The 11,496-nt window shown below is 32.1% G+C and overlaps 1 protein-coding gene across 1 annotated transcript in view; it reads right to left on the reverse strand.

The window, feature by feature from the left end:
* The window catches only part of LOC132730330 (TPR repeat-containing protein DDB_G0287407-like), a 40,797-nt gene extending 32,640 nt beyond the window's left edge, over window positions 1-8,157 (reverse strand). The window contains exons 1-3 of the mRNA XM_060716223.1: window positions 5,660-8,157; window positions 4,496-4,672; window positions 4,025-4,162 (exon numbers count right to left, since the gene is read on the reverse strand). Of these exons, the coding sequence (XP_060572206.1) occupies window positions 4,025-4,162; window positions 4,496-4,672; window positions 5,660-5,917 (573 nt within the window). The 5' untranslated portion in view covers window positions 5,918-8,157. The remainder of the gene's footprint in view (window positions 1-4,024; window positions 4,163-4,495; window positions 4,673-5,659) is intronic.
* Window positions 8,158-11,496: the final 3,339 nt, after the last annotated feature.

The raw sequence follows: 11,496 nt of genomic DNA on the forward strand, positions 1-11,496 counted from the left end.
TAAGCATCAAACAATATTTTTATATTGGTAAATAATGATTCAGATGAAACCATTATAGTGACTGTCAATAAGTATATTAGAGCCACAACATTTTTGACATCTTAGGTGCCTAGTTTGCGGATTTCAGAATATGAGCTTTATATTGGTCACCTTTTACAATGAGATAAACAGTTACTCGTGTGTGTATTTGCGTTTATTTATACTCACCACTGGTTGCCCATATGGGCGAGTCCTCCAGAAGAGTATTAGTCATTTTAGATTTTTGGAGGATATAGCAATTACAGATATAGAAAGATGCCCCAATTCCAGAAGCTTCTCCTGGTTCTTTAGCGTGCCAAGTGTTTAAGCACCCATACACAGGACCTCGATTTAAAGTCTCATCCGAAAGACTGATTAGTAATTTTAGTTGGCCAGCCCGGGATCGAACCCACAAGGTTGAGATTACAAGTCTTGCGCTCTGACCGACTGAGCTATGCGGGCTGGTTAAAACAGTAACTCTCTACCTAATTTGGCTTTATTAAAGCCCATGCTTTTGTCCTGACAAAATTGTCAAATGTATCTATGTCACATTTTTAAGTATGAAAAGGGGAGATAATTGAGATAAAATAAATATCAGTAAAAGTAACTTACACAGATCACAGATTTATATTTGTCAATAAGTGAATACAAGATAAAGCAAATGTCTATACAAATAACATATATGCAAAGCTTGTTAACTCCGTTTTACCTTAATAATTATTTTTCTTGTTCAAACGACCTAATAATGAAAACTGCTGTAATACTTTCAACTCACATATGGCTAAGAATCGCACCAAAAAAAAATTCAGTTTAATTTTGAGTATACTTCTGTTTTTTAAGTGCTCCAGTTAATTTATTAAAGATTTTCAAATATTATGCTTTTGGAACTCATGGGAGCTCCTTTACCCTTAACAACTCTCAAAGAGCAATTGGATGAGATAACAGGGAAATGGATACCACAGTTCTGTAACTAAAATGCCAAGACCATGGTCTTTGTCTTGGTAAGAAGGTATGGCATGAAGGCATTGGCACATGTATAATGTCAAAATAAATTTTTCAACACTTATACCATTATAACAATATCATCTTGTTTGTGTGTGCTCAAAAGAAATCCATAATTGTTAACAGTAACAAGAGCTGTCAGGGGAGACAGCACACTTGACTAATTAAATATTGGACACAGTAAAGGAAGACAAAACTATGAAAAGGAAAACAATTATGACATAACTATATAGATTTGTATCAGTATCAAAGCAGCCAATTTTTCACCACATTATATGCATTTGACAATGTCAATGACAATGAAACAAAAAAATTCTGAATTAAACCCTTCAGTAAAAAGGATGATAAGACTGAGAGCAAAAAGTATATAACATTTTAAAAGCAATATTTTAAGTTCAACATTGTTATGACAAGTTATTAACATTGTCATACATAATGTGATTGATGACAAACTACAAAATATCTTTAGTCCTAAGTAGATATCATATATCATTACAAAGAAGAAAAGTTAAAAGGCAGAAAAAAGTATTAGACTTAAAAATCTAATCACACATGATAAAGTTGTTTATAACATACATTATATTTGAAGTTTGAAGTAAATACCTTAAGAAATAAAGAAGTTACAGAAGAAATAAGGAAAATTCTATGTTCAAGGGGCAAATAATTCTGGAAATATTGACACTTAAGACACTGACACCTCCTACCATTATGAACTGGTTGATGATAAGGAACTTATATTTGAAGTTTGAAGAAGATCCCTTTTAAAATAATGAAGTTAGAGTAAAAAATAACATTTTTCAAGGGGATTTTTCAAGGGGAGGTAATTCTATAAATAATAGCACTAGAGTTCTGAACCTTGTCACATTGGTTGTGGTTGATGATAAGAAACACACTTGAAGTTTCTCATAGATCCCTGATAAAATAAAGAAGTTATAGTAAAAAAAAATCCATTTTTTGAGGAATATTCTAAGTTCAAGGGGGGGGGGATAATTCTCAAACTATTGGTGCTAGAGCTATGAATATTGTCCCTTATGATGTTGTTGGTGATAAGGAACATATATTTGAAGTTTGAAGTAGATCCCTTAAAAAATAAAGAAGTTATAGTAAAAAAAACACAACATTTTTTAAGGAAAATTCGAAGTTCAAGAGGGGGGGGGGGTAATTATCAAAATGTTCATGCTTATAAATCTTGTCACACTTGATATGGGTGATAAAAAGGAACATATATTGGAAGTTTAAAGAAGATACCAAAGGAAATAAAGAAATTATAGTAAAAATAGCATTTTTTGAGGAAACATCTAAGTTCATGGGGAGATAATTCTGAAAAAATTCATGCTAGAGTTATGAATCTTGTCACAAATGATGTAAGTGATGATAAGGAACAAATAATTAAAGTTTGAAATTCATCCCTTAAGAAATAAAGAAGTAAGAGTAAACAAGAGGGCCATGATGGCCCTGAGGTCGCTCACCTGTATATAGGCCCCCAGAGCGAGGCCAGTTTAAACCCCAGGGCTTTTATTTGAGCAAACTTGGAAGACACCCATTAGACGATGTTTCATGATGTTAAGTTTTTACTATAAACATATAATGAAAAACAATGACCTCCCCCCCCCCCCCTGGCAGGGCTAATTTTAACCCAAGAGCTTTTATTTGAACAAACTTGGTACACACCTATGAGAAGATGTTTCATGCTTAACATCTAAGCTCTAGCTCATTGGGTTTTTTAAAAGAAGATTTTTTAAGTTTTTACTATACACATATACTTAAAAACAATGACACCCCTGGGGCGGGGCCAGTTTTGACCCCAGGGCTTTTATTTGATCAAACTTTGTAGACACTAAGTAGAAGATATTTCATGCATAATATCTAAACAGTAGCTATTTGGGTTTTTTCAAAGAAGATTTTTAAGTTTTTGCTATACACATATAAGGAAAATCAATGACCCCCGGGGCGGGGCCAATATTGACCCCAGGGCTTTTATTTGAACAAACTTGGTAGACACCTATTAGAACATGTTTCATGCTAAATATCTTAGCTCTAGCTTTTTCAGTTCTTTAAAAGAAGATTTTTTAAGTTTTTACTATATGCATAAAGGGAAAATCAATGACCCCCTGGGGCGGGGCCAATTTTGACCCCAGGGCTTTTATTTGAACAAACTTGGTAGACACTCACTAGAAGATGTTATATGCCAATTATCTAAGCTCTAGCTCTTTGGGTTTTTTAAAAGAAGATATTTAAAGTTTTTTCTTTCGGTTGCCATAGCAACCAGAGTTCTGCATAGAATTAAATTCTTTGAACAATTTTTAAAGGTGACCACGAAAGGAACATTCCTGTGAAGTTTGGATGAAATTGGCTTAATGGTTTATGAGGAGATGTTATTTAAAGTAAAAGTTCTAACAGGAGAGTAATTATGTGGCTACTCTATTGTTCTCTCTATTGTTCTTTTTAGCCACACAAAAGAAAATAGCCACATAAAAGCATTACGGAATGAATGACATCAAAGAGAAAGAACTGTTACCTATTGTCCCTCTAGCCACATAATTACTCTCCTGTGAGTGCGGATGGACGGACGGATGGACGGACGGACTTTGTGACAGGTGAGCTAAAAATATCACTTTTAAGGAAAATTCTAAGTTCAAGTGTTAGTGGGGATAATTTTGAAAATATTGCTTCTAGAGTTATGAACTTTGTCACATAAGATGTGGTTGGTGATAAGGAACATATATTTAAAGTTGATACCTCAAGAAATAAAGAAGTTATAGCAAAAAATATTTTAATGCACCAATTCTTTAATCTGAAATCTGGATGCAGATGTGGAAGCCAACACCAGGGTAAGTAGGACAGCTCTCCATAAACTTTGTATAGTCAAGCTAAAAATGGTCAAAATACATCTCATGATAATTCCATAATTTAAGGTTGATGCAAAGTTATATCTTCTTCCAAAGGGGAAAGTTAATTACTTGTGTAAGCATTGTTTCTTCAGTCAATACTTTTTTAACATTACCTTCTCTCTGTGTTTGGAAATGCGTTCTTTGAGATCATCCATCAGTTTAGAAGAAAGTTTGCTTTCTGCTGAATATTTGAACACTTGTTTCTTGTCTCCCTTTACTAATCCTTCTTCTCGTACTGTGTCATCATATCCCTGAAAATAAACTTCCAATCTTGTAACATTTTTTAAAATGTAAGTTGCTATGACCTATTATGTCATTTTCATACTTTGTGTCACTCTAAAATGCTACTAACACAATTTCATTGTATCAAGACTTCAAAATGCTATTTTCTAAATTGTGCATTATATTTGATTCATTGATAATTTACTACAATAAAATATTCTAATCTTTGTGACCTACATATCAAGCATGTTACACAATAATGAGTGCATGAATTACTAACCAGTTTTATACATATTTCAAATAAATCATAATGATTACATGTCAAGATCTTAAATTTAATCAAGTTTATCATCATAACTTACTTTATCTCTGAAGAAAATAGCTGCTGGTAGGTGACCTGGATCATTCAAAAATCCATGAAGAAATTCTAACTCTGTAACACTTTTGTCTCTGAACTTTTCCAGCCAAGGGTACAGTGACATAGCATTATCAAAATTCTTCTGTAAACCTGCATCATCTGCTCCATGCCATCCATATCTCTAAAAATAGATTCAAGTCCACATATAATGGTTAAACTAATTTACATGTCATAACAACACTGGAAAGCAATAATAGACCCGCTGATATTGTCAGCTGGCTCTCTCACATAAAAGAATTCAAAGTCACTGGTATGCTTCAAAACCCTCAATGATGATTGGCTCATGCATCAAAGTCAGAGATCATATCCATGAGAGTTCTAAAACACATGTGATAAAAATGACAAAACTGATACAAATTTACACATTTGTGTACATGTAATACTGTGAATTTATATATGCTGAATGATGCAATGCAGCAATATTTAACATTTAACTTGCTGGAAGCCAAACTTTTTAGCCTTTGCCACCAGTATAATGCAAGGCCATGGGTCTACACATCCATGCAATCTGACCAGGCTCTATACCGTTGGGACTTTAAATTCAAAGCAGGGCCATGATACAGAGCAGGTTAAACATAATTGGTGTTGATGTTATGCCTTTCCTCCTTACCTCAATCATATTGAGCATATTAAGAATATTCTTGGTCCTAATTAGTTTGCTATTGAATTATCTACTTATTGGGTCATGTAGACAGGTATCAGGTACTAAATTTGGACCAGGGTACCAGAATGCACAGGTTCACAGGTTAAATATGATCAGTCTGTAGGCACTTATCACTTAAAAAAACAAAAAAACATTGAAATAAAAAGTTTTTAAGCTCACCATCAAGTGTGTCAGAGTGAAACAAAAATTTCTATCAATGACAGTTTTATTACCCTAATTTTACCTTTTAAGCATCTTTCGATGGTCTGGTTCTCACTAAATCATTAAGCAACCAGACCATCATTAAGTTTGTCCCTGTTATAGAGAGTTTATAGTAAAAAGAAAATTTACTTCACAAAAAATCTTGATGCACATAAGTAGGATAGCTCTCAAAACAGTGTACTATGTATATAGTCAAGCTTAATATAAAAAAATTTAATACAGCTATTTCAAAATTAGTTGCACCTGTCCGAAAAATCCTATAAACATATCAGATCTGTCAATCTCACGCAGACATATTGAGATGACTTGTGCATTATCTGACGATTCTGACGTGATCCCCCAACGCATGTCTACTGCTGCAAATTGCAGTCCATATGAATTACACAGGTGGTGGATGGAAGGAAAATAACGTCTAGTTAGTTCTTCACGCTCCTCCTCCATTCCTCCAAATGGTGATGAAAAAAATATTTTCACAACTCTAGCATCATGTAACTTTGCCATTTTACTTATAGTAGACACGTTTAACTATAAAAGTTCTGGCACTTAAATAAATGTAGGCCGATTACAATTTGAAATCTGGGCAAGATGGGAAACTGATTTGGCTGCATTATCTTGCCATCCAATTAGATGCCATTTTGTTCTTGTTCATCCTTGTAATTTAAAAGTATAATATATTTTTGTGTGTAGTAAAAAATCTATATCAGCCAACTGTCTTAAAATATTAAAAGTCATTTACAATAGTATCAAAATTGTATTTACATGATTTTATAAAGTCTGTGATATGAAATTATTCATAAAAATGACATAAATATATTGATTAAACAAAATGTTTATCAACCGACTGGCTGGCTATTGAACTCGATCCACATTAGACTGGTCCCGTACGCGTACGTTAGATACAATTACTTAGTAATTTACAAAACAGTAGGTTTGAGGCAAATCCAAATTATCGATATATGGAGTCCTACGTGTTGCCATTTAAATTATTTGAACATGCATCATTGAAAGTTTGACAATTTTATATTTATTCTTTTATTTCGTCTACATTAGGTCTACATGTAATATGTATATTATTTTTATGATCAAATTGACTATAGATCTATGTTTGATCATGTCATTTTTCCATTTGTTCACTTAAAAATTGCACTTTGTCACTGTTCCCCGCATACAGTTTTGTCTACAGTACTGTAGAAACCCTCGAAATTAACTGTTAATTATTATTATTGCCGCTATATACTACAATCCGTGGTAATCTAAAAAGACTTTAAAAACAATTGATGCAGTTGTTTACAAATAGAGAGCTCTTGCAGGGGAGGTAACGAAATTTCGTTCTTCAATTAGCTCGTACTGTGGGGCGAATCGTCAGTAGGGCGGGTCGCGGGCTGATAAAATCAAAGAAATATGGTGTTATCAGGGTAGATATCAGATTAATTCATTGTAAGCTATATCTAGAATATCTGTATCCCTGGTTTTCAAACAAATGTATTTTTTAGGAAACAGCTAGTTTTTCTTGAATAAAATGGAAACCAGCTATATAGTTTTTCTTGAATAAAATGGAAACAAAAACCAACCAGACTATAACAATCCCAATATAAATCTTATTCTTATTAAAGCAATTACTGTTTTACTGTTTATTAAAAAACGATTCTCACAAAAGTCGGTGGATCGTATATGTCTTTCAGTTATAGCTAAATAGGACTTGAAAATAACTGATGATTTATCCTGGGAAGGGCTTTAATTATAATCTAAATTAATGTTGCTAGAACTTGTTGCCCAACCCATTTGCTGTATACTCATCTATAATTTTGTATAGGCCTTATATTTGACATGTATTTGATGCAATAAGATATATGTTTAAGCAAGATAGATCGAATAGATACATCTGCAACACTTATATTTATATGCCAGCTATATAGAAGTTATTAAATTTATACTATCAATAAATATGTTTAACTAGTATACTTAGCATTTTTAACTATAGCAAACGACAAAAAATGTACAACAAACGAAACAATGTTAATTCCATGTTTTATTGCATCAAAAAAAGCATAATATGTGTACAGTGCGTAGTCTATTAATTAAGCAAAATACTTTTTAAAAGCGACCATGGCATGGGTTTTCACTGAATACAATTTCGCAAATTCCACACAATATATATATATTTATCGATTACGAAAATTAAAATCAATCACTCGCAAGTCAACATCATTTAGGCCTATACATTATACACATTATTCGGACGTGTACATACATTGTAGATCTACATTGAACTTGTTGATTTTAAAAGTTTTTGGCCATCTATTGAATGATATTATAGAATAGTTAACTAGATATATCCGGTCAGGTTCGCGTCATCCATCTAGATTTATCCAGAATTGTTGTTGTAGATCTAGATCTATTACTGATTTTCTGTGATCTACTAATAACAATTCAAACGAGATCTACAGTGTTTGAAATTAGCAATAGTCCTATAGCCCCAGACTACTAAATTTCTCCTCAGGCTACCAACTTTTCACTGTCACAGTAACTAGCCCGACCAGGTTACTACATATATTCAGAGGCAATATAAACAACTGTTTTGAGCTAGTGAAATGTCTTTTGGGCTAGTGAATATTCCAATCTGGTAGTCCGACCAGCCTAGTCGATTGAAATCCTAATTTATATAATTTCTTACACTGGATCTATGGATAATAGTAAATTTAACCTGTTTTTTAATAAGGACAATGTTTTGTTTACGTATGTAGTACGTCGAATTAACCTTGAAAACGTACTATTTACGTCTGGGACTTTTTTTGTCTAATAATAGAATAGTACGTAATTGCAGGTTTTATTAAGGCCCGTCCGGTTTTAAAAATGAAAATTAAGATGTGTGCATATAAATAAAGCGTAAAGAGTATACTCTAAGAGTTTATTATTATTATTATTATTATTATTATTATTATTATTATTATTATTATTTATTTTGAATTTTATCCTGGAATCAATTCTGGATCATAATTAATGTCCATAAGTACGTATCTGTTCCATACTTAGTCTCAGGACATTGCAAATGTACATTGCTGTTAAAAGTAGCAGCTGCATAATATAAACAGAAGAGTATAATGATAAATGCTTATTAAGTATACAAACCGAAGTATGAATGGCACATATTTATAAGTGCCTGAAGGATTAGATCTGACTTTATCTGCACATGTCTAAGCACGTTTGAAACCTATCTCATGAATGTGCTAAGATAAAAATTTCAATCTGGCGGATTAGACCATACTATCAAACAGTTGTTTATATAATCTTTTTTTTTCTTTATCACACGTAATTGTATAGATCTGCATATAGCCCCTGGCAAAATTTATGACACTTCCCCTTTCTTCTCAATAATAATAAAATATCAAACAACCTAAGGGCATCGTGCATATCCATGGTTTCTGTTTTTAATCGATCTATTATGTCATTCTATTGCTATAGGTTATTTTTCAGTAAACATTGAAAAATGCCTCAATATTATAACTCAAGTAAGAATGCACCGACCGGTATAAAAGTTATCTGATGCGACGTGAAATAAAAGATATAAAATTTAAACTTATTTTAACTGCGTTCCATGTGAACGTCGCCTTGCCTTCAATTAAAAAATTCACCATTTTAACTTTTAGATGTTGAATTCTGCTTTTAAAAGACGGTGCGGGAGGGCGCGGACGGTAACTTGTACTTTCCAGTACCGTCCATGAACTGGTGCACGATATTTCGTCGAAAGACATGCTTCGCCATGAACAGACTCAATCAAACTTAGCCTTTTCTGTACGAAATCTGCTGTGGTCGTAGTATTATTTTTACAATAGGTTTATCTCTTAGATTTGGTTTGCTATTGCTAATCATGGTCATGCAACTACATAGTTAGGTGAAGAAGCAGGCGCTTGTTTTGGTTGAGTCTATTATGTTTTGTTTAGGGGGTGAGTTGTCATACACAAATTTACAATTTATATGCATTTATTTTCGGCAGGATATATAAACTGTCCGAGGAGGGCCAGGCATTTTCGTATCGTAAAATGGCTGCCATATACAGTATCAAGTGATTATCCCAAGCACCACCCCGACTTTGCGCGGGAATTTTAATTATAGCTAACCTCGGCGCGTCGCATAGGATGGAAAATACCTTTTTCATATTTTATTGTAATAAATATTTACAAACTGTGTCTTTCGGGTTTTTTTTATCAATATATAACCAATAATGATGTTAATATGAATAAATAATCATATCTCAAATCTGTGACTATGATTTACAATAAAAAAAAATTGTCATTTGTTATGTTATAAACGTCAATTTTTTCTGAAGAAGACTAAACGTCGAAAGCTTAAGAAAAGCGTTTGTTTTTATTGAACTGATTATACATGTATATGATTTACAATGAAATTCTACCTTAAGTGTATTAAAAAGGTTTTTTAATTTCCTGTAATTTTATTTTGTGATTATGCTTCAAAGCAGTCAATTGACCGTGAATTTTCTTTTCATATTTTGATTTCCTTGAAATCATTTTTCTCATCTGAAGGCATGCAACTTTAATATGATGATACATTAATTACATTCCATGAAAATGTTTAAAGATATAAAATATCTCATGACATGTTTGTTCATTTTACATTACACCTTTAATTCAGCAAACATAAAGACAAAAACAAAAAGAAGTATGCAATCGTACCTATATTACATACGAATGTATGTAATATTTTTCTTGTTATCGTTTTAGGTGTTCTTCAGGTAAAAGAAGTGTGTCAGCTTCAAAATATCTATAAATACATTAGAGAGGAATAAAATTAATATGGAGTTTTTGTGGACCTGATATTTTTAAAATAAAACTGTCAGTGTGTGTTGTATTTTAATGTTCACTAAGAACCAACAACAACAACAACAACATAAACTTTATTTAGCTCAAGCAATGATTACAAGCATGTGAGCATACAGCGAATAATACATTTGAACAAAAATACCTTGTGAGGTCACGTGACAGATTGTTTGCTTAACGGGGTTGACAATAGTGATAGTGTGTTACTCCATTTATTTTTTTGAAAAGGACTATAAATTCTTGTCTGGGAATGTTCCATTTACAGATATTGGATGGCTGAAACTAATTTAATAATCTACGCTTTTTAATAGTTATGTGAATTTTGAACATTATTAACACCATTTTATATTGTTTTTAAAAGAAACAGAGTTTATTCGTATTGTATTTGTGCAGCCTGAATTAAATCGCTGCATCGAAACTGCGCTATATACCCAAAAGGTAGTGTAATCGTCCGCTGTGTAAAGCCTTACCGGGTAACTTCGCGTAAAATGTGTTAAGTAAGATAAATTAATTAATAGACGATTATCAACGAATGATTAGTTTAAATATTCGAAAGATGGATATAAAATGTTTCGAAGCATCTGGAAGTATTCACAATTTGATCAAAAAAGGTATCAGTTTAGCAAATTTAGCAGAAGACTGAGAAATGTCATAACCTGATAATGTCACGTGTCTTCACAGAAGTAGAACATGTAAACATCAATTAAATAAGAATTTGCATAGTTATTGTATACTCGTGGAAAAGGATTAATTTGATTGTATACAACTGATAAACTACATCTATATTGACAGGTGTATTTTAATGTTATGAAAAAAAAGCATGACCTATATTCAACATAAGAAAATAAAGTGTGCTAGATCTAATGAAACAAAAACAAAACAAAACCTGACCTATATTCAACATGAGGAAAAAAGTGTAAACTAGAACTAGAGAAGTCAAGGAAAAAAAGCTTGACTATGAAAAAATAGAATAGAAAATGACCATATGAGTTAATCTGTATCAATGAAGTGACAGTTTGTATTAATTACAAAAAAAAGAATTAAGAAAAAGGATTATAATATTTGTATGTAAAAACTGTAGCAGTGACAAGGAAAAGCAAATGGAATAAAGAAAACATTAATACAGTAATGGTGTACAGATCCTATGACAATATTACCATTTTTACAGAGAAAATATTCATGTGATTCCTTACTGTTTAACCGTTTCTAAAATAATTTTAATAAATGTACATAGCTTTTTTGACT

Source organism: Ruditapes philippinarum, unplaced genomic scaffold (genome assembly GCF_026571515.1).
Source record: "Ruditapes philippinarum isolate M1 unplaced genomic scaffold, ASM2657151v2 ctg240_1_1_1_1, whole genome shotgun sequence".
NCBI classification, from domain to species: Eukaryota; Metazoa; Mollusca; class Bivalvia; order Venerida; family Veneridae; genus Ruditapes; species Ruditapes philippinarum.